The sequence below is a fragment of the Argiope bruennichi genome, chromosome 1, assembly GCF_947563725.1.
Source record: "Argiope bruennichi chromosome 1, qqArgBrue1.1, whole genome shotgun sequence".
In the NCBI taxonomy this organism is placed as follows: Eukaryota; Metazoa; Arthropoda; class Arachnida; order Araneae; family Araneidae; genus Argiope; species Argiope bruennichi.
In genome coordinates, this window is record NC_079151.1 from 13,311,028 (window position 1) to 13,336,181 (window position 25,154).

General features: G+C 28.9%; 1 protein-coding gene across 3 annotated transcripts in view; it reads right to left on the bottom strand.

Annotated features, from left to right (window-relative positions):
* Nucleotides 1-17,657: 17,657 nt before the first annotated feature.
* The window catches only part of LOC129976316 (protein pangolin, isoforms A/H/I/S-like), a 101,177-nt gene continuing 93,680 nt past the window's right edge, over nucleotides 17,658-25,154 (bottom strand). For all 3 annotated transcript variants that reach the window (XM_056089830.1, XM_056089823.1, XM_056089840.1), the window contains 3 exons: nucleotides 24,162-24,321; nucleotides 20,819-20,891; nucleotides 17,658-19,268 (listed from right to left, as the gene is read on the bottom strand). In XM_056089830.1, coding sequence (XP_055945805.1) covers nucleotides 18,860-19,268; nucleotides 20,819-20,891; nucleotides 24,162-24,321 — 642 coding nt within the window. In that variant the 3' untranslated portion in view covers nucleotides 17,658-18,859. The remainder of the gene's footprint in view (nucleotides 19,269-20,818; nucleotides 20,892-24,161; nucleotides 24,322-25,154) is intronic.

Consider the following 25,154-nt stretch of genomic DNA (forward strand, 5'->3'; position numbering starts at 1 on the left):
AGAACAACAGAAGAACAAGCATGCCCAAACCGGGACTCGAACCCGGGACGCCCAGATTACGGGGAAGACGCGCTACCCCTATGCCAATACGCCGTCAAATATACCTATATTTATTCGAATTACACGCACATGCGCAGAATTCATTCGTATTCTTAACATTGTGCTTTCAGACCAGATTGACACCGTATTTAAAGTTTTACTGGACAGTCATAATGAGACTCTTAGACCATTCAGAAGCTCTCGGGTAACGATTCTTGTTGGCTGGATCGGCAAAGTCGCTTAGTTTTGCAGGTCTTCAGTTCGAGGCTCGAAGCCGACAAATATTTTTTTATATTTTTCTTATTTTTTTTTAAATTTATTTTTGGGAGTTTTCAGCATCATTCCTAGAGATAAATTGAATAATTCCAAATCCTATAAGTCAAAAATTGAATTTAAAAATAAAATATATCTATATTAAATCGAAATTTTACGAATCAAGTTCACGCACATGCGCAGAATTCATTCGTATTCTTAGCATTGTGCTTTTATACCAGATTGACACCTTATTTAAAATTATACAGGACAGTCGTAATGTGACTCTTAGACCCTTCAGCAGCACTCGCGTTGCGAGCCTTGGTTGCTGCATCGGAGGAGTGTGGCGCTTAGTTTTGCAAGTTTTAAGTTCGAGACCCGAAGCCGACAAAAATTTTTATATATTTTTCATGTTTTGTTTAAATTTATTTTAGCAAGTTTTCTCCTTCATTCCTAGAGATAAATTGAATAATTCCAAATCATATATGTCAAAAATAGAATTTAATATCAAAATATATCTATATTTATTCGAAATTCAGCCACATGCGCAGAATTCATTCGTATTCTTAACATTGTGCTTTCAGACCAGATTGACACCGTATTTAAAGTTTTACTGGACAGTCATAATGAGACTCTTATACCCTTCAGAAGCTCTCGGGTTAAAAGTCTTGGTGGCTGGATCGGCAGTTTGTGGCGCTTAGTTTTACAGGTCTTCAGTTCGAGACTCGAAGTCGACAAATATTTTTATATATTTTTCATATTTTTTTAAAATTTATTTTAGCCCAGTTTTCTCCTTCATTCCTAGAGATAAACTGAATAATTCCAAATCATATACATCAAAAATGGAATTTAATATCAAAATATTTCTATATTTAATCGAAATTTTACGAGTTAAGTTCATGCACATGCGCAGAATTCATTCGTATTTTTAGCATTGTGCTTTTAGACCAGATTGACACCGTATTTAAAATTTTACTGGACAGTCGAAAAGAGACTCTTAGACCCTTCAGAAGCTCTCGGGTTATGAGGCTTGTTGGCTGGATCGGCAGAGTCACTTAGTTTTGCAGGTCTTCAGTTCGAGGCTCGAAGCCGACAAATATTTTTTTATATTTTTCTAATTTTTTTAAAATTTATTTTTGAGTGTTTTCTGCATCATTCCGATATATATATATATTTCTCTTTCTTTTTTTTTTTTTTTCTTTATTTATTTATTTTAGCCAGTTTTCTCCATCATTCCTAGAGATAAATTGAATAATTCCAAATCATATAAGTCAAAAATAGAATTTAATATCAAAATATTTCTATATTTAATCGAAATTTTACTAGTCAAGTTAAGCAACATGCGCAGAATTCATTCTTATTCTTAGCAATGTGCTTTTAGACCAGATTGACACAGTAATTAAAATTATACAGGGCAGTCGTAATGAAAATCTTAGACCATTCAGAAGCTCTCGGTGTACGAAGCTTGGTGGCTGTATCGGCAGAGTGTGGCGCTTAGTTTTGCAGGTCTTAAGTTCGAGACTCGAAGCTCACAAAAATTTTTATATATTTTTCATATTTTTTTTAAATTTATTTTAGCCAGTTTTCTCCTTTATTCCTAGAGATAAATTGAATAATTCCAAATCATATACGTCAAAAATAGAATTTAATATCAAAATATATCTATACCTATTCGAAATTCACGCACATGCGCAGAATTCATTCGTATTCTTAACATTGTGCTTTCAGACCAGATTGACACCGTATTTAAAGTTTTACTGGACAGTCATAATGAGACTCTTATACCCTTCAGAAGCTCTCGGGTTAAAAGTCTTGGTGGCTGGATCGGCAGTTTGTGGCGCTTAGTTTTACAGGTCTTCAGTTCGAGACTCGAAGTCGACAAATATTTTTATATATTTTTCATATTTTTTTAAAATTTATTTTAGCCCAGATTTCTCCTTCATTCCTAGAGATAAACTGAATAATTCCAAATCATATACATCAAAAATGGAATTTAATATCAAAATATTTCTATATTTAATCGAAAATTTACGAGTTAAGTTCATGCACATGCGCAGAATTCATTCGTATTTTTAGCATTGTGCTTTTAGACCAGATTTACACCGTATTTAAAATTTTACTGGACAGTCGAAAAGAGACTCTTAGACCCTTCAGAAGCTCTCGGGTTATGAGGCTTGTTGGCTGGATCGGCAGAGTCACTTAGTTTTGCAGGTCTTCAGTTCGAGGCTCGAAGCCGACAAATATTTTTTTATATTTTTCTAATTTTTTTAAAATTTATTTTTGAGTGTTTTCTGCATCATTCCGATATATATATATATTTCTCTTTCTTTTTTTTTTTCTTTATTTATTTATTTTAGCCAGTTTTCTCCATCATTCCTAGAGATAAATTGAATAATTCCAAATCATATAAGTCAAAAATAGAATTTAATATCAAAATATTTCTATATTTAATCGAAATTTTACTAGTCAAGTTCAGGCACATGCGCAGAATTCATTCTTATTCTTAGCATTGTGCTTTTAGACCAGATTGACACAGTAATTAAAATTATACAGGGCAGTCGTAATGAAAATCTTAGACCATTCAGAAGCTCTCGGTGTACGAAGCTTGGTGGCTGGATCGGCAGAGTGTGGCGCTTAGTTTTGCAGGTCTTAAGTTCGAGACTCGAAGCTCACAAAAATTTTTATATATTTTTCATATTTTTTTTAACTTATTTTAGCCAGTTTTCTCCTTCATTCCTAGAGATAAATTGAATAATTCCAAATCATATACGTCAAAAATAGAATTTAATATCAAAATATATCTATATTTATTCGAAATTCACGCACATGCGCAGAATTCATTCGTATTCTTAACATTGTGCTTTCAGACAAGATTGACACCGTATTTAAAGTTTTACTGGACAGTCATAAGGAGACTCTTATACGCTTCAGAAGCTCTCGGGTTACCAGTCTTGGTGGCTGGATCGGCAGAGTGTGGCGCTTAGTTTTGCAGGTCTTCAGTTCGAGGCTCGAAGCCGACAAATATTTTTATATATTTTTCTTTTTTCTTTATTTATTTTAGCCAGTTTTCTCCATTATTCCTAGACATAAATTGAATAATTCCAAATCATATATGTCAAATATAGAATTTAATATCAAAATATATCTATACCTATTCGAAATTCACGCACATGCGCAGAATTCATTCGTATTCTTAACATTGTGCTTTCAGACCAGATTGACACCGTATTTAAAGTTTTACTGGACAGTCATAATGAGACTCTTAGACCATTCAGAAGCTCTCGGGTAACGATTCTTGTTGGCTGGATCGGCAAAGTCGCTTAGTTTTGCAGGTCTTCAGTTCGAGGCTCGAAGCCGACAAATATTTTTTTATATTTTTCTTATTTTTTTTTAAATTTATTTTTGGGAGTTTTCAGCATCATTCCTAGAGATAAATTGAATAATTCCAAATCCTGTAAGTGAAAAATTGAATTTAATAACAAAATATATCTATATTAAATCGATATTTTACGAATCAAGTTCACGCACATGCGCAGAATTCATTCTTATTCTTAGCATTGTGCTTTTAGACCAGATTGACACCGTAATTAAAATTACACAGGACAGTCGTAATGAAAATCTTAGACCCTTCAGAAGCTCTCGGTGTACGACGCTTGGTGGCTGGATCGGCAGAGTATGGCGATTAGTTTTACAGGTCTTAAGTTCGAGACTCGAAGCCGACAAAAATTTTTATATATTTTTCATGTTTTGTTTAAATTTATTTTAGCAAGTTTTCTCCTTCATTCCTAGAGATAAATTGAATAATTCCAAATCATATATGTCAAAAATAGAATTTAATATCAAAATATATCTATATTTATTCGAAATTCACGCACATGCGCAGAATTCATTCGTATTCTTAACTTTGTGCTTTCAGACCAGATTGACACCGTATTTAAAGTTTTACTGGACAGTCATAATGAGACTCTTATACCCTTCAGAAGCTCTCGGGTTAAAGGTCTTGGTGGCTGGATCGGCAGTTTGTGGCGCTTAGTTTTACAGGTCTTCAGTTCGAGACTCGAAGTCGACAAATATTTTTATATATTTTTCATATTTTTTTAAAATTTATTTTAGCCCAGTTTTCTCCTTCATTCCTAGAGATAAACTGAATAATTCCAAATCATATACATCAAAAATGGAATTTAATATCAAAATATTTCTATATTTAATCGAAATTTTACGAGTTAAGTTCATGCACATCCGCAGAATTCATTCGTATTTTTAGCATTGTGCTTTTAGACCAGATTTACACCGTATTTAAAATTTTACTGGACAGTCGAAAAGAGACTCTTAGACCCTTCAGAAGCTCTCGGGTTATGAGGCTTGTTGGCTGGATCGGCAGAGTCACTTAGTTTTGCAGGTCTTCAGTTCGAGGCTCGAAGCCGACAAATATTTTTTTATATTTTTCTAATTTTTTTAACATTTATTTTTGAGTGTTTTCTGCATCATTCCGATATATATATATATTTCTCTTTCTTTTTTTTTTTCTTTATTTATTTATTTTAGCCAGTTTTCTCCATCATTCCTAGAGATAAATTGAATAATTCCAAATCATATAAGTCAAAAATAGAATTTAATATCAAAATATTTCTATATTTAATCGAAATTTTACTAGTCAAGTTCAGGCACATGCGCAGAATTCATTCTTATTCTTAGCATTGTGCTTTTAGACCAGATTGACACAGTAATTAAAATTATACAGGGCAGTCGTAATGAAAATCTTAGACCATTCAGAAGCTCTCGGTGTACGAAGCTTGGTGGCTGTATCGGCAGAGTGTGGCGCTTAGTTTTGCAGGTCTTAAGTTCGAGACTCGAAGCTCACAAAAATTTTTATATATTTTTCATATTTTTTTTAAATTTATTTTAGCCAGTTTTCTCCTTTATTCCTAGAGATAAATTGAATAATTCCAAATCATATACGTCAAAAATAGAATTTAATATCAAAATATATCTATATTTATTCGAAATTCACGCACATGCGCAGAATTCATTCGTATTCTTAACATTGTGCTTTCAGACAAGATTGACACCGTATTTAAAGTTTTACTGGACAGTCATAAGGAGACTCTTATACGCTTCAGAAGCTCTCGGGTTACCAGTCTTGGTGGCTGGATCGGCAGAGTGTGGCGCTTAGTTTTGCAGGTCTTCAGTTCGAGGCTCGAAGCCGACAAACATTTTTATATATTTTTCTTTTTTCTTTTTTTTTTTTCTTTATTTATTTTAGCCAGTTTTCTCCATCATTCCTAGAGATAAATTGAATAATTCCAAATCATATATGTCAAAAATAGAATTTAATATCAAAATATATCTATACCTATTCGAAATTCACGCACATGCGCAGAATTCATTCGTATTCTTAACATTGTGCTTTCAGACCAGATTGACACCGTATTTAAAGTTTTACTGGACAGTCATAATGAGACTCTTATACCCTTCAGAAGCTCTCGGGTTAAAAGTCTTGGTGGCTGGATCGGCAGTTTGTGGCGCTTAGTTTTACAGGTCTTCAGTTCGAGACTCGAAGTCGACAAATATTTTTATATATTTTTCATATTTTTTTAAAATTTATTTTAGCCCAGATTTCTAATTCATTCCTAGAGATAAACTGAATAATTCCAAATCATATACATCAAAAATGGAATTTAATATCAAAATATTTCTATATTTAATCGAAATTTTACGAGTTAAGTTCATGCACATGCGCAGAATTCATTCGTATTTTTAGCATTGTGCTTTTAGACCAGATTGACACCGTATTTAAAATTTTACTGGACAGTCGAAAAGAGACTCTTAGACCCTTCAGAAGCTCTCGGGTTATGAGGCTTGTTGGCTGGATCGGCAGAGTCACTTAGTTTTGCAGGTCTTCAGTTCGAGGCTCGAAGCCGACAAATATTTTTTTATATTTTTCTAATTTTTTTAAAATTTATTTTTGAGTGTTTTCTGCATCATTCCGATATATATATATATTTCTCTTTCTTTTTTTTTCTTTATTTATTTATTTTAGCCAGTTTTCTCCATCATTCCTAGAGATAAATTGAATAATTCCAAATCATATAAGTCAAAAATAGAATTTAATATCAAAATATTTCTATATTTAATCGAAATTTTACTAGTCAAGTTCAGGCACATGCGCAGAATTCATTCTTATTCTTAGCATTGTGCTTTTAGACCAGATTGACACAGTAATTAAAATTATACAGGGCAGTCGTAATGAAAATCTTAGACCATTCAGAAGCTCTCGGTGTACGAAGCTTGGTGGCTGGATCGGCAGAGTGTGGCGCTTAGTTTTGCAGGTCTTAAGTTCGAGACTCGAAGCTCACAAAAATTTTTATATATTTTTCATATTTTTTTTAATTTATTTTAGCCAGTTTTCTCCTTCATTCCTAGAGATAAATTGAATAATTCCAAATCATATACGTCAAAAATAGAATTTAATATCAAAATATATCTATATTTATTCGAAATTCACGCACATGCGCAGAATTCATTCGTATTCTTAACATTGTGCTTTCAGACAAGATTGACACCGTATTTAAAGTTTTACTGGACAGTCATAAGGAGACTCTTATACGCTTCAGAAGCTCTCGGGTTACCAGTCTTGGTGGCTGGATCGGCAGAGTGTGGCGCTTAGTTTTGCAGGTCTTCAGTTCGAGGCTCGAAGCCGACAAATATTTTTATATATTTTTCTTTTTTCTTTATTTATTTTAGCCAGTTTTCTCCATTATTCCTAGACATAAATTGAATAATTCCAAATCATATATGTCAAATAAAGAATTTAATATCAAAATATATCTATACCTATTCGAAATTCACGCACATGCGCAGAATTCATTCGTATTTTTCGCATTGTGCTTTTAGACCAGATTGACACTGTATTTAAAATTTTACTGGACAGTCGAAAAGAGACTCTTAGACCCTTCAGAAGCTCTCGGGTTACCAGTCTTGGTGGCTTGTTCGGCCGAGTGTGGCGCTTACTTTTGCATGTCTTAAGTGCGAGATTCGAAGTCGACAAAATTTTTTATATATTTTTCATTTTTTTTTTAAATTTATTTTAGCCAGTTTTGTCCTTCATTCCTAGAGATAAATTGAATAATTCCAAATCATATATGTCAAAAATAGAATTTAATATCAAAATATATCTATATTTATTCGAAATTCACGCACATGCGCAGAATTCATTCGTATTCTTAACATTGTGCTTTCAGACCAGATTGACACCGTATTTAAAGTTTTACTGGACAGTCATAATGAGACTCTTATACCCTTCAGAAGCTCTCGGGTTAAAAGTCTTGGTGGCTGGATCGGCAGTGTGTGGCGCTTAGTTTTACAGATCTTCAGTTCAAGACTCGAAGTCGACAAATATTTTTATATATTTTTCATATTTTTTTAAAATTTATTTTAGCCCAGTTTTCTCCTTCATTCCTAGAGATAAACTGAATAATTCCAAATCATATACATCAAAAATGGAATTTAATATCAAAATATTTCTATATTTAATCGAAATTTTACGAGTTAAGTTCATGCACATGCGCAGAATTCATTCGTATTCTTAGCATTGTGATTTTAGACCAGATTGACACCGTACTTAAAATTTTACTGGACAGTCGTAAAGAGACTATTAGACCCTTCAGAAGCTCTCGGGTTACGAGGCTTGTTGGCTGGATCGGCAGAGTCGCTAAGTTTTGCAGGTCTTCAGTTCGAGGCGCGAAGCCAAAAAATATTTTTATACATTTTTCTCTTTCTTTTTTTTTTCTTTATTTATTTATTTTAGCCAGTTTTCTCCATCATTCCTAGAGATAAATTGAATAGTTCCAATTCATATATGTCAAAAATAATAATTTAATATCAAAATAATTTAATATCAAAATATATCTATACCTATTCGAAATTCACGCACATGCGCAGAATTCATTCGTATTTTTAGCATTGTGCTTTTAGACCAGATTGACACCGTATTTAAAATTTTACTGGACAGTCGAAAAGAGACTCTTAGACCCTTCAGAAGCTCTCGGGTTATGAGGCTTGTTGGCTGGATCGGCAGAGTCACTTAGTTTTGCAGGTCTTCAGTTCGAGGCTCGAAGCCGACAAATATTTTTTTATATTTTTCTAATTTTTTTAAAATTTATTTTTGAGTGTTTTCTGCATCATTCCGATATATATATATATTTCTCTTTCTTTTTTTTTTCTTTATTTATTTATTTTAGCCAGTTTTCTCCATCATTCCTAGAGATAAATTGAATAATTCCAAATCATATAAGTCAAAAATAGAATTTAATATCAAAATATTTCTATATTTAATCGAAATTTTACTAGTCAAGTTCAGGCACATGCGCAGAATTCATTCTTATTCTTAGCATTGTGCTTTTAGACCAGATTGACACAGTAATTAAAATTATACAGGGCAGTCGTAATGAAAATCTTAGACCATTCAGAAGCTCTCGGTGTACGAAGCTTGGTGGCTGTATCGGCAGAGTGTGGCGCTTAGTTTTGCAGGTCTTAAGTTCGAGACTCGAAGCTCACAAAAATTTTTATATATTTTTCATATTTTTTTTAAATTTATTTTTGAGTGTTTTCTGCATCATTCCGATATATATATATTTTTCTCTTTCTTTTTTTTTTCTTTATTTATTTTAGCCAGTTTTCTCCATCATTCCTAGAGATAAATTGAATAATTCCAAATCATATATGTCAAAAATAGAATTTAATATCAAAATATATCTATACCTATTCGAAATTCACGCACATGCGCAGAATTCATTCGTATTTTTAGCATTGTGCTTTTAGACCAGATTGACACCGTATTTAAAATTTTACTGGACAGTCGATAAGAGACTCTTAGACCCTTCAGAAGCTCTCGGGTTATGAGGCTTGTTGGCTGGATCGGCAGAGTCACTTAGTTTTGCAGGTCTTCAGTTCGAGGCTCGAAGCCGACAAATATTTTTTTATATTTTTCTAATTTTTTTTTAATTTATTTTTGAGTGTTTTCTGCATCATTCCGATATATATATATTTTTCTCTTTCTTTTTTTTTTCTTTATTTATTTATTTTAGCCAGTTTTCTCCGTCATTCCTAGAGATACATTGAATAATTCCAAATCATATACGACAAAAATAGAATTTAATATCAAAATATATCTCTATTTAATCGAAATTTTACGAGTCACGCTCACGCACATGCGCAGAATTCATTCGTATTCTTAGCATTGTGCTTTCAGACCAGATTCACACAGTATTTAAAATTATACAGGACAGTCGTAATGTGACTCTTAGACCCTTCAGCAGCACTCGGGTTGCGAGGCTTGGTGGCTGGATCGGCAAAGTGTGGCGCTTAGTTTTGCAGGTCTTCAGTTCGAGGCTCGAATACGAGAAATATATATATATATATATATATATATATATATATATATATATATATATATATATATTTACTTTTTCTCATTGATTTTAGCCAGTTTTCTCCATCATTGCTAGAGATAATTTGAATAATTTCAAATCCTATAAGTCAAAAATAGAATTTAATATAAAAAATATTTCTATATTTAATCGAAATTTTACGAGTCAAGCTCACGCATATGCGCAGAATTCATTCGTATTCTGAGCATTGTGCTTTTAGACCAGATTGACACCGTAATTAAAATTATACAGGACAGTCGTAATGTGACTCTTAGACCCTTCAGCAGCTCTGGGGTTGCGAGGCTTGGTGGCTGGATCGGCAAAGTGTGGCGCTTAGTTTTGCAGGTTTTCAGTTCGAGACTCGAAGCCGATAAATATTTTTATATATTTTTCATATTTTTTTTTAAATTTATTTTAGCCAGTTTTCCCCATCATTCCTAAAGATAAATTGAATAATTCCAAATCATATACGCCAAAAATAGAATTTAATATCAAAATATTTCTATATTTAATCGAAATTTTACGAGTCAAGTTCAGGCACATGCGCAGAATTCATTCTTATTCTTAGCATTGTGCTTTTAGACCAGATTGACACCGTAATTAAAATTATACAGGACAGTCGTAATGTGACTCTTAGACCCTTCAGCAGCTCTCGAGTTGCGAGGCTTGGTGGCTGGATCGGCAGAGTGTGGCGCTTAGTTTTGCAGGTCTTTATTTCGAGACTAGAAGCCGACAAAAAATTTTATATAATTTTCATATTTTTTTTTTTAATTTATTTTAGCCAGTTTTCTCCTTTATTCCTAGAGATAAATTGAATAATTCCAAATCATATACGTCAAAAATAGAATTTAATATCAAAATATATCTATATTTATTCGAAATTCACGCACATGCGCAGAATTCATTCGTATTCTTAACATTGTGCTTTCAGACCAGATTGTCACCGTATTTAAAGTTTTACTGGAAAGTCATAATGAGACTCTTATACCCTTCAGAAGCTCTCAAGTAACTAGTCTTGGTGGCTGGATCGGCAGAGTATGGCGCTTAGTTTTGCAGGTTTTCAGTTCGAGACTCGAAGCCGATAAATATTTTTATATATTTTTCATATTTTTTATAGCCAGTTTTCTCCTTCATTCCTAGAGATAAATTGAATAATTCCAAATCATATACGTCAAAAATAGAATTTAATATCAAAATATTTCTATATGTAATCGAAATTTTACGAGTCAAGTTCAGGCACATGCGCAGAATTCATTCTTATTCTTAGCATTGTGCTTTTAGACCAGATTGACACTGTAATTAAAATTATACAGGACAGTCGTAATGAAAATCTTAGACCCTTCAGAAGCTCTCGGTGTATGAAGCTTGGTGGCTGGTTCGGCAGAGTGTGGCGATTAGTTTTGCAGGTCTTAAGTTCGAGACTCGAAGCCGACAAAAATTTTTTTATATTTTTCATGTTTTTCTTAAATTTATTTTAGCCAGTTTTCTCCTTCATTCCTAAAGATAAATTGAATAATTCCAAATCCTATAAGTCAAAAATGGAGTTTAATATCAAAATATTTCTATATTTAATCGAAATTTTACGAGTCAAGTTCGCACACATGCGCAGAATTCATTCGTATTCTTAGCATTGTGCTTTTAGACCAGATTGACACCGTAATTAAAATTATACAGGACAGTCGTAATGTGACTCTTAGACCGGTCAGCAGCTCTCGGGTTACGAGGCTTGGTGGCTGGATCAGCAGAGCGACTCCTCTAGATCAGTAAACAAAAAATTACTTCCTCGTCACTATCCAATTTATTTTCATTATAAATTATTTCAAAAAAATTACTCAACACTAAAGAAAGAAGCAAATAAAATTCAAAAACGCCCGATAACGTATATTGACGAGAAGCGGTTTATTTGATATTTATCGGACATACGCAGCAGGGGACCGGCGTGACTGATGTTATTCCGAAGACCGTTGATTTCCAAGTGCGACAAACCAAGCCACTGGAGCAGTACTTACTCATCTGAAATTTATTAACTTTGGATTATGTACAGATGCGCATAAAAATAAAATAAAAAAAAGCGTGAACACAAAGTACAAAATTAATTTGTTTTTATTTTCTTTGCAAAAGATGAATAGTTACACAAAATGCTACATGAACAATATTTTTTTACAGCTGGTCTATTAAAATGCCAGGATGTAAATGGTCTAGCATTTGAAACCAGAATAGATAATTTTATACAGGCATCCATTAGATTAATTTCTCTTATGAATGATAGATGATTGTCATTTGTAAAATTGAGATAGAATTCAAATTGAAAATTTATTTTAACTCAATATCGAACTCTCAGTATTTATACAATAACTGACCTTCAAAATTTGAAACAATCACAAGTTAAAAGTAATGAAAAACAGATTTCATGTTTTCTCAATTGATCAAGTGGCTTAGGCAATTAGAGCTAGCTTCTCCAAGCGACGGTAAAGTTAATTCAGGTTGATGTAACATACGCAAATTAAATTTTAAAATGAAACGCTTTTTTTTTTTTTGCATGAGAAAAAGGGTAAGGATAATAGCCAGTTAGCATATACTGCGACTTAATTAGAATCAATTTCCTCTCCTTGATGAAGCAAATTCCAAATTTGAGTAATGAGTTTTCAAACCATTATTTTCGATAGACAGCGAATTTCAAATAATTTTTTCATTGACTTTTAAGACATTTAATAAACAATTGAACAGTTTTAAATTAAATTGAAGATAAGAAATTCTCTACCCTGATAGCTTGGAAGATTTTAAAACAAACTGTTTAGCAAAAAAAAAAAAAAAAGCAATTCATATATATATATATATATATATATATATATATATATATATATATATATATATATATATATATATATATATATATATATATATATATATATATATCGTTTTTGTCTACATATGTTTTGTCAAACACTGAAAATATTACACTGCCCCATATTAAGGCCCTTAAAAATTATTAAAACTTTCCAAAATTATCAAGTAAACATTTTTTGAGATGAATCACAATATATAATAATAATAATAAAAGGGATGTATAAATTTAATTCATTTTTCATTACATTTATCTATAGAAGAAAAGTATTTTCATATATTTGGGTGATACATTTGATGAAACTTAGCGATTGGAAGTATATGGCTAATTGCAATAGTTTAGAAAATAAACTCTTGTTCCACTATTTTGAGACACACTATGTATATGCATGATTATAAAGAAATTTTTTTCTATTTTTGGTTTAAGTCAGAAAAAAAAATTATTTTCTACTTTAATAGCAATCATCTCCCATTTCTTCTCCTCTATTGAAATATGCACACATTATCAATTTAAAATGGATAAATACTTTTCAGAAAACATATAAAATTTATGCACAACAACAAGATTCCTTTCTGAATTCAGTTCACTGATTACATGCTGTAAAGCATTCAGCATATGAAACTAATTATTCTATTACTTTTGTGGAAGCCTGGCAAACCATAACATAAATATGAGCAATTCTTTTCCCAGCATATATCTTTGCACAAGATGAAAAACCCAACAGATCTCACAGAACAAGATCCTAAATAGGTAATAAACCAAATTTCATTTTTAAAAGTGAAAGTTATCCGACTGTTTTCTAAGCAATGTCAAATATCACACTGATTGGTAGATTTAATCAATTAAACATAGATTGATCAGACTGATAGTTATATCCAATAGACAAGGCAGTTTAAGAGCATATGGTTTTATTTATTTATTTGTAAATCTTCCGATTTAGAATTACGAAATTTTGTATGTATATATATTAGAATATAAATATATCAAATATCCTTAAATAACTTATTAAAACTAAATATAATATTTTTAACAATCTTAAAAAGTTCCAACTTTTAAAATATTTTATACCTTTTAAATTTTATATTTCCGTTTAATTTTTCATAATTATCAAATAAAAATAAATTTGGAATGAATCTACAAGTCGTATTGCAGCTTCCATTTGAAAACTAATTTTCTGAAAATATTTTCATACATAGAATTTTATGCTATTCTAAATTAAAATGGACTTTTTATTATCTAAAAGAAATCCTAACCTAAAATGCAAGCTCATATTTATTTTAATATAAAATAGGAATCTTTGGGATAAATTTTATATTATTTTCTTAAAAATTAAGATGTTTGAAAATTTTCAAATACATTTAAATATAAAACAGTATCGTTTTGAAAATATACTTATTCATCTGAACTTTTTAATTATTATTTTTATTTACCATTCCACATGTCAATATCATTTTATTAGTATAAAAGCATATATTTTGCAGATAAAATGTTTATATAGAAATTTCATATTATTTCAGTTTTTTGATATCCTTTATATTTTTTTGATAAAAAATTAATCCACTAATATTCCACTTTGAAACATAGTCTTAATTGCCAGAGTTGAAAAAGAGACAATACATATAAATCTAACAAAATTAAGTAAAATAATAATTATAATAATAATATTGTTTAAACCTTCTTTCAGACTACAGATAAATTCTGAACTTAATTGTTTGTATCCAGTGGTAAACTACATCATTCATTTCACAAACTTTGAAATTCTGCTAAAAATGGAAAATGATAGATTTAGGATTCACTTTCAATTTAAGGATTCACTTTTAACTACTTCTTTAATATTAGATAGCAGAACAAATCAAGAAAATCCATAATTTTCAGGTACAGCATGGTATTTAAAAGCCTATTTTTCAAGGAATTTTATCCATTTTTTTTTTTTTTTCTGGCACAAAAAATAAATAATAAAGTTGGAAAAATAATTTCTATATTATTTTGTTGGTTCTATCTTGAACTACTTATTCTCTCTCACTTTCAAAGCTCCTGTTGCATATGATCCAGTTAATGGAATACTCATAACTTCAAAATGATGAGTGCTATCTTTATGAAATTTTACTTGCAGACTTCTTTAGGCATAAATAGATTGCCTGCAGCTTTTGTTATAGTTGTTTGAGTTTAAACTTTAAAGTGGAATATATGAAATTATCATGCTATTTGAATTCATGAATGTTGCAGCTCAAGATGATCAAAAATTCCACAAAACTAAAAAACTACAAACAAACAAAAAACTCTTTAACAGATTTTTTTAACAGTACATATTATTCCAATGAAAAATTAATTCAGGAAGTATTTTAGTCTATTTCGAATGTGAAATCCATTTCCGTGTTTTAAAGCAAAAACAATTACCTCTGCTATCACAGCAGGTTGTTTTTTTAAAGCAATTTTGAAATGAGGTAGATATGAATTGAAATTAAATAAATAAAGGTTAATAAATAAAACGTTAAAACGATGGTTAACTTTAATAAAAAGGTCTATTAATTAGTTAAATAATTCAATTTCAGCCACATAAAGAGACAACAAATGATGCAAAAGAAAAAAATGTTTAAGATATATTTATATTTCAATAACTCCAGCACAAAGTTCATGAAATTTCATTCCAAGTATCACATTCATAAACAGAAAATTATAATTTCAAAAACATTTCAACTAAGAAGAAATATGTCATCCAAATGCTAGTAAATTTTTAAAAATGCATTTTTTTTACAAATCTAAAAATCAATTTGATATTTATTATAGTTGTAAAAATAAATTTTTATTATTCATTTCCCATTTATCACTAATCTGAGAATTAGGATGACCAAAAAATATTCCAAGTTTTGCTAAGCTTCTTGTGCATGGAGGGACATTCTTTTTATTTTTTTTTATCTCAAATCATAAACATAACAATAAAAGGAAATGCAAAAATTTCATATGCGACTTGATTGCCCCTAGCCCTTTCAAACAGCTGAAGAAGCTGTGTAAAATAATTTGGTTCTTAATTGAGTAATTTTTCGTATATTTTGGTGTCAAGTATAACTTTCAATAGTGATTTCTAAGTAATTTATTAACTCGTATGTGCACTAAGGAAATTAATCTCAAGTTCATTCAGTAAGAGATGTTACCAAAAATTACATATTAAAGAATGTAACTTTATTTAATTTTATTAAATATCAATTAATTCACTTATATATTTTTAAAATTTACTAAAAGTTCATTATATTTAAAAGAAATTATTCATTATTTTGCACATTTCAATCTTCATTATTATTTGGTGAAAAAAAAATTTATAATACAGTTAAAATCAATAAAATTTACATTTTTAGAAATTACAATTACTTTTTATTTCATTTATTTCACATCATCAATATTAATTCCATTTGCAAAGAAAGGTATGGATAAAATTTGGCAGATGGAACATAAATTTTTTTCATGGGCCTTATATTTTTAAAAACTTTTTTTAAGAATAATAAAATATTATACAAAATTACAAAAAAAATATTAAGTAATTCAGAAATCATAAAGAACTTAATTAAAATGTTAATAAAACTTACAATTTTTGAATAATCTGAAAAATATATAATGTTGTAAAATATCAAAACAAAGATATGTAAAATAGTATTTTTAAATTAAACATTTTGGCATATATTAGAGCAACTCACCATATAATAAAGATACTCGAATGATCAAACAGCATATTATACAATAACAACAAAAATGGGCTTATCAAACATTGAGCTGATAGTTAAAAAAAAAAGGAGGAAATTGAAGCTCTTGTAAAATCAGATGATAATTACAAGATGGGCACTTGGAATATGGGCTTTTATACAATTGTGAGAATGAAAATGCTTTTAACACATTGAATACAACACAGAATGGATTCTGTTCTTCGAGCAAGGACGAGACATTTCTATCTCTGCTTCATCCACATAAAACAAACACTTTGAAAAGATATTTTTCATATGCATATGCTTAAATTGTTCCATTAAAATTCATAGCATTTTAATTAGTAATGCTATAAGGCATTGCATTTATTTCATTGGTATTACCTTGGCTTCAATGAAAACATGCTTTAATGCAAAGAGATGTATATTTATGATGCTCCCTTATAGCAAAATTATTTGAGTAAATTCCACTGAATTAAATAAGCAAATTATAAATATATTCTAATTCACACTACTTCATCCTTCCTTCTTCTCAAATTTGCACTTTTTTAAAAGCTGCAATCAAATAGTATTTAAAATATACACACCATCACAAACTCTCTTCCCTCCACCTCCAAATGCAGCTTATTTCCTAAAAAGAGTTCCAACAACTTGAATGCATTAAAAAAATTTTGAATTTATTAAAAGAATGTAAATTTTGTTGAAAAAAATAGTGATTTCAATGTAATAAATAAATGTCTCAAAATATATAAGAACTAAAAAATAAATTAATGTTGATGGCCTCACTATGTCAAGGGAAGGAAAAATCAGATTTACATATAAAAGATATTGTAAAAAATGTAAGTGCAACAAAGTTTAATATGACCATTATCAATACTATAAATTCCTAATTCTGGCAAAAAAAAAAAAAAAAAAAAAAAAAAAATAGAGACTCAAGTTGACAGTATAAGGAAAACTATATGGTGTATCATTATAATGAATTCAAAATGCTTCCCATGAACATGATTCAAATGCATTTAAAAGTCAATTCATATGTAAATATCAATAACTACCATCCCATTTAATAAAATCCTGTATGTTTAATATATGAAAGACAAGATATTTAAGTAGAAACAAATCATGCCATGCATTTATACTATGTCCTGTCATAGTTTTCTATGTACTATCAATTTTAATTGTTTTTAGTTACAATAATAATAAAATAAATTCAAGGTCCCTGTATTCCAAACACTTTACATTAGTATTAAATTAGAACAATGCAAATTTTATTAATAAGGAGCCGAATGATTTTATCAAAATATTTATTTCAAATATAATAATTCATTGCTTGATGCAAAACAGAAAAATAAAAAAAAAATTGAAAAAAAAATGCTAAAAATATATAAAAATGTGACAGATTTATTTCACAATGCATATCTGATTTCCTAGTGTAGTATAAATTAGATAACCAAACAAATGATAATCTTTTATCAAATACTATAATTTGGTTTATTTATTTTTTTCTATATAGAAAAATCCTTTATAATCAGTCATGTCTTATACAAACAGCTATTAGGCAATATCATTTTTGTGAGAATTTGATTAATAATCAGAAATAACTTGACATAATTATTCAAATTAGAAGAAAAATTAATTTCAAAAAGAATCTGGAGTAAAAAAGGAAAGTTTTAAAAAAATCTTACATCAAAAAGAGCACTGAAATATAAAATAGAAAAAGTACTAGATAAAAAAAAAAATAGTAGGGAAAACTCAAAACTATCACTATAGTAATATGTGGTTCTACCTGAATAGTTAGTAGTAGAAACAGGATTAAATGCTACTAAAATCTATACAGCAAACAAATTCAAGAACTTGAAATGGCATATGATTAGCTTGATTTTTTTTAAACAGCATTATTGTAAATTTGAAGAATGACTTCTTTAAAAAACTTGGAGGAAAAATTTAGCTGATTACAAAGTAGCAAGTCTTTTTATAATTTAAATGCAAGAAATAGTAATCTTATAGTAAAATATTCAATGGTAATGCTCAAAATAAGTCCATCATCTCTTTAGAGAAAAAAAATTGTTGCATTTAATATAGCTTTCTTATTTAGAAAAAATATCGCCAATGGCATTGTATCATTATTTTTGTAAAATTGTATTTACATATGGAAACATATATTAAAAATTGTAAGGCTTGACCCAAATCACAGTAAAAACAGTTCACAATGGAAGTTATATACAAATATTCATATTTAAAAGATATAAATAATTTGAACAGAAATCTGGCTTCTGACTCTTTTGTAGCTGACATTACACTGAGGCATTTGTAGAACATATGAAAACTACAAAACATTTTAGGATGATTACCAGTGAACCACTCTGACTTAAATTCAGTGGCTAGTGAGACTTCAATGTGTTAATAACATTTTCACTCGCTTCATAGATATATGATCACTGTACAGAGGTCTCTTATTTGTTTTAACATAAAAACAATACACTTATATATAAAAACAATGACACAGCTCAACGAGCTCATGAAAACAAAAGTATCACAAGTCCTATGGAGAGTCCACAGTAGTCCCAAATGCAAATATGATAGTAATCACATATATGTGTTTTTTGCTACGATGGAGCCATGGCTGTTGTGGACGAGTCTGTTGAAGGTGGTGTTGGGAGACCAACATGATGTACGTCTCCTTCTTCCACAGGGTGACGATCATTTGTCAGGTGCTGAATGTTAAAAGTATGACTGTCACCATTTAAGGATTGCACTCTTTCCACTGGCCTAGGAACTGAGGTGGGGCTAGACACCGAAGGCAAAGAATCAATTGGTGGGCTTGAAAGGCTAAATTCAGAGGATTCAGGCTCATGATTGCCAGAATCACTCCCGTCATTAGTATCTGCACTATACCGGGAATCGGGTGTGGGTGCCTCCAGGCTACCCATGCTCTCAACACTTCCTATGTTGTCTTCGCTTTCTCCAGCTGTGTTATCTGAACCACTGCGATATGCAATGCATTTCTTTTTTCTCCTAGAAGGAAATAATTTAGACTTTATAAGCAAAACAATTTTTAAAACACAGAAATAAAAAATATATACTAAACTTAAAACAATACAAATGATAGCTTTCATATAGTAATTTCATTTACAATAAATATATAAAAAATTATAAATGATAATTAAAAAATTCTTGGCTCATTATGGCAGTCATAATGTTCACAAGTGCTGCTCTTGGCCAATCGCAGGCTATACCAAATATCATTTATTTCAAATGCATTTAATTTCCATAAAGGTATTAGTGTTGCTTATGTGAGTTTAAATACTGTAACATCATAAATATGAAATAGTTCATTGCCTTATTCTGCATGTAGTTATAACTGCCAATTTTCAATGTAGAGGCAATGAATTTGAATTTGAAGAAGTCTAAAATAAATATTTTGAATGCTGAAAATTGTTTGCCACTTTGATGTTTTAGAAATTAATTAACGTGAAGGATAAAGTTTAAAATGCAGTTAAATGCATTTTACTTTTTCAAAATACCAAATGACATGGATATACCATAATTACATACATATTAAGAAATAAAACAGTCCTTAATGTTAATTATAAAATGGCATGGTTTTACTTGACACATAGAAAAGAAATATTGTGACATATAAATATAAAATTATTAACTAATTATCCAACCATGATAATACTAAAACAGCAAATTAAAACTGAATATTTCTGAATTTTCATGAATGCTATGTACATTTTGAAAAAAATTTTTAACAAAATTCCAGATACATTAAACGAAAAACATGACAATAGAAGGGGAGAATATATATACATTTTTTTAAACAATATCAAAATGATTTTGTGTAGCTATTCACAGGTTAAAAAATCTGATATGAACTAAATATTTTAAAATTGACACATTATTAAGTCCATAAACATCCATGAGTGAGATATAAACAATATGCCTTTTGGCATATAGTCTTGTCTATTATAAATGCCCTGTGGCAATTTTCTGAAATATCTGAACCCCTGCGGCTACATATAATTGATTTGTCTCAGTTATGTTGCAGCAGTTTCTATTTTGCTATCAATTTCTATTTAGTTTCTATTTTGCAGCAAAGCTTTATATTTTCATTTTGCTTTTGAAAAGCAAAAAACATAGTGATCTATGCCAAATCTCCTATTAAAATCTGCTATGTGTTGCTTTCCAACTCTCTATCCACACATAAAATCATCATAATGATGACCATTTGGCATGATTTATACAACATATTTTCCCAATCTCTTCAATGTTACAGTGAACACCCATAGAAAGCATATATTGAATATCTGCAAAAACTATTATAATACAGTTACATGAACCAGGCATAATTTAAATCTTGCATTAAAATTTTCATTTTCCTAGCCTTTGCAAATTATTACAGGCCACTGTGTTCCATATTGCACTTGATATAGTATATCAAAATATCTGTCTATAGATTTCATCAGTTCATATTGAAAATAAAACCATATTAAACAAATTTCTTACGATAAGAAAAGCAAAAAAATAAAATAGTAAAAATTAAAAAGCACGATTTTACATACCTGCAAGGTTTGCACCAACTTTCCTGTTTATCAAGTCCAAACCTGGCACGGCACTTTTTTGGATTATTTCCATCTACAAAAAGGAACAACAGTTCCTGGTTATTTAAAAATTCATTTCATTGAAATAAAATTTAAATACCTCAAAAAAGTATGCAAAACACATGAAATTTAGAAAGTTTATAATATTAAAGGATTTCCATTGCAAGCATTTTCCCTCTAACCATAATACAATCTTTTTTGACAATTTTTAATTGCAAATAATAATTTTTTGATAATATTCAAATATATTTTTGAAGAGAAAAGATTCATTAATAATTACAATCACTGGCACTAATTATAAGCATAGTTATTTCATACAGAAGATGACACTCATTTCTATCAACAATCGTTTCCTGAATACATAAGATCGTTTCCTGAATACATAAGCATCATTAATTTTGCAAATTTAAATAGATATTATAAAGAAATTTCATTGTCTATGAATATATAAATATACCTTAAGATAGTTTTCAAAAGAAATTCTAATCATAATCTGAGGGAATAAAATCAATAATTTATTGTATTTCATTTCTCCCCCATGTTTCTTTTCCTCTTTTAAGTGAAATGAAACTTTCTCATCAAAAAAACCACTCTCTGAATCATTACTTTAATTTCCTGAATTATTGTTTCAAAGTATTTAAAGTTTTCTTAAATTCTGTATAGAAATAACTGTTTTACTTGTCCTTTTATTTACTTTTTTAATTCAGTTTTTCTTCATTATATAAAGATTTTTTTTTTCTGTCACCAAAAATTTTCTCCGGCAAATTAGTTCTTTAATATTCAACATTTATTCATAAATTTTTTATGTTTTTCTGTTTTTATTTCACTGAGCTTATTTAATTAAATATACTATAATGAACATATTATGTTAATTCATACACCAGAATTTCATTCCTTTTTTCATTAATCTAAATAATTTCATTAACCAATAGTGATTTTAAATATATATGTCAAAATATAATGATCCTGCTTTGTATACCTTCACTATAACCTTTAACATGTGCACTACATGGCAATCATTTTTAATATATTATTATAATGAAAAAAATTTAAAATTATAATAACATTCATGATAAAACTTATTTACAAAAAAAGATTTAATTAAAAGATAAATTGAAGAGGATTTTACATGCAATTTTATTATAGAAATTCATTCAGTTTTTAGCTTCTTAAAAATTCTGATTTTAGCTCCTTAATATTTTTTTTTTAATTTTATTTATTTATTTATTTTAAGAATCTATGAAATAACACATTCATATTTTGAAAACCTACTATCATTTGGAATCATTAACAGTTTATTGGTTAAGCGATCTATATGAATACCATATGCTTTTTACTTTAATGTGTTTTCGCTTTTTTTGTATAAGACCTAAGACTCGGTTCAAAATAAAGGTTTTTCAAATAATTAGGTTATTACTTGAAATTATGATTATTCAATGAACAAGTCATATAAAAGCTATTAAAAGCCTAAGTGATTATTGTAGTTCGTATTAAACAAATGAATAATGTAAAAGTAAATGCTAAATTATAACAATAAAAATGTCATATAAAAAATGAAAATAACTATTTTTGAAGAGAGAGCAATTATTAATTCTTGCATCAAGAAAGTCAATAATATATATATATATATATATATATATATATATATATATATATATATATATATATATATATATATATATATATATTGGGGGGGGAGGGAGACAGGTGATATATAAATAAAAGAGATATTGTCAAAACTTCTGGTATTTGTTTCTATAAGAGGACTTTATTGATTTGTAAGATAACAGGACTTTATTATCTTCTTCATAGATTATTTGCGAGTTCGAATAAACTGGCAGTATCAGTACAAAGAGTCAGTGAATATTTCAGCATTTCTTTGAAGTGACTTTTTATTGAGTTGTACAAATATTTTTTATCATACAAAAAAAATTTGAAGGGAAAAGAAAAAAATATTAAAAATTTATAGTCTAAATTAAATCTTAAAGTTGATGATAAAATACTTTATGGAAAATTATAAAATTAATTCTAAACCCTGACATTTGCAAAGAAAATGTTAAATCCATAAAAGAAACTGCTAACTTAATTATTGAGGGGGGGATAAATCTCATGTTAGAAAAATCAAAATTGGTGTTAGATTTAGGCAAAGTCCACAAAGAAAATATCAGCTGTGAAGGTAAATCACAAAAATCTTTAGAATCTCTAACAATAGACTAACTCTAACTATAAAATGATCCATGAAACTTCTTTTTTTTTTTTTTTTTTTTTTTTTGTCAACAAAAAGAGCTTTAAGTGCAATAAATGCATTTGCAGAGTTTTAAGTAGAGTCTCTGTTAAATTTAGTAGGACAGATAACTTAGGATGTAATAACTTAAATAAAAGATGAGGACTTGCTTTATTATTTTAAAAGATTTTGTACTTAGAGAAATTTAATCTACTCTTTTTTATTGAAGTTTAAAAAGGTGATGTATTATCACAAGAAAACACATATGATGTTCAAGAGTATATTAACAAATTTTGATTATTATTTATGAGATGCATCTGATTTCAAAACATTGAAACAGAAGTCGAATCTGACAGACTGTATCAAATATTCGAAAAAGAAACCACATTATACATTAGCAGGAGACATGGGAATAAATGATTTAGACCTAACGAACTTTAAAAAAAAAAAAGAAACAGGTTTCTATTATACATCATTAGGTAAAATAATGCTTGAAAATTATCATAAGAATGCAAATGTGAAAAATGTATATAAAATATTTTGTATCTGATGTAGAAATTACTAAGTATGTCATGTGCTCTAAAAATCATCACATTTCAGCATGCCCAAATTATTTGGTATTACCTATTAGAACATATTGAAATCATAAATAATTAAAAGATTGATTCTTATCTGTTTTTATTTTCACATGGTAACAAATTGCAAATTAAAATTATACTGCCACTTTGAAACATGTCATCATAAATCCATTCATTTCCAAAGGCATCTGTCAGTTTTCAAAGAAAGAAATAAAAAAGAAAATTGCATATCCTAAGAATCTCAGAATGGTAGGGATGGGTGTAGAATCTAGTAATTTAATTCATCTAGATGAAATAATTCTTCCTAAATGTCATTGATTTTATGCAAATAACTTAACTTTTGTAAGCGATAACAGTTAACAGCAATCGGTGTTGTTGAGTACAGCTGTTTATTATCTGTTGGATAAGTCAGGGAAACAGATAGAATTGCATTGTTTGTTATAATTTTGTAAAAAGTAATGAGATGCTCAAGAAAAGAAAAAAAGAAGAAGAAAAACATTACCTCCATCTTGAGATTTGTCCCGTTTGCGCTTTTTCTTTTTGGTATTAATTGCATAATTGTCACGAGCAGTCCAATCAGGATATCTTTGTCTATGTTGTTGCCGTTCAATTGAAGCTTTTTCATAATATTTTGCTTGTTCTTCACGAGATAAAGCATGCCACTAATCAAAGAAAAAAATTATAAAGAATTAAGAAGCATAAAAATAACAATATAAATGAACAATCTTGTAAAATTGTAATATAGCATTTTGTGTCAAACTGAAATTTAAATTCTTCAATGCAAGGAAATAATCTGCCTACCCCAAATGACACAAAAGGCATTAATATAAGTTCAACAACTATTTCAAATACTTTTTAAACAAAATGATTACAAATTTTGCATACCAAATTTGTTTCTAAGTAAAATGTTTCTATCCTTATATAAAATTTATTGATATATATTTATGAAATACATTTACACTACATAAAATGTTTATATTCTTATATGAACAAAGTAGAATTTTAAAAATATAAAAAGTTTATCTGAAAAATGCATGCTCTGAAGTAATTTTCTGAATCACAAATAAAGGAAAATATTGTGCACTGACATTTGCTAACATCTTCAAAGAAACACGCAAAGCAAAAAAAGCATAGTAAATCTTAAAAAAGAAAATATAAAAATATAAAGCTTTTAACACAGCATAAAAAGTGCTATGTTTCTTTGTAATCTAACAATTATCCCTTAAATATGTTTGTCCTTAATGAAGACTTAAATGGAGTCCCTGCATGAAGAATAAATATCTAAGTATTAGAAGATATTCTGTCTACACAAGACGAATCCTATTAACAATATTTCAGCTCTGATTGTCATACATTAAACATGAAAGTTGCAGCAGATAATATCATAGATAATAATAATATTAAGAAATTTTAAAAAGTCATAATATGTAGTGCATTTTAGATGTAAACTTATAATAACATTGAAAGTAAATATAGAAGGCCTGAATTTTATGAA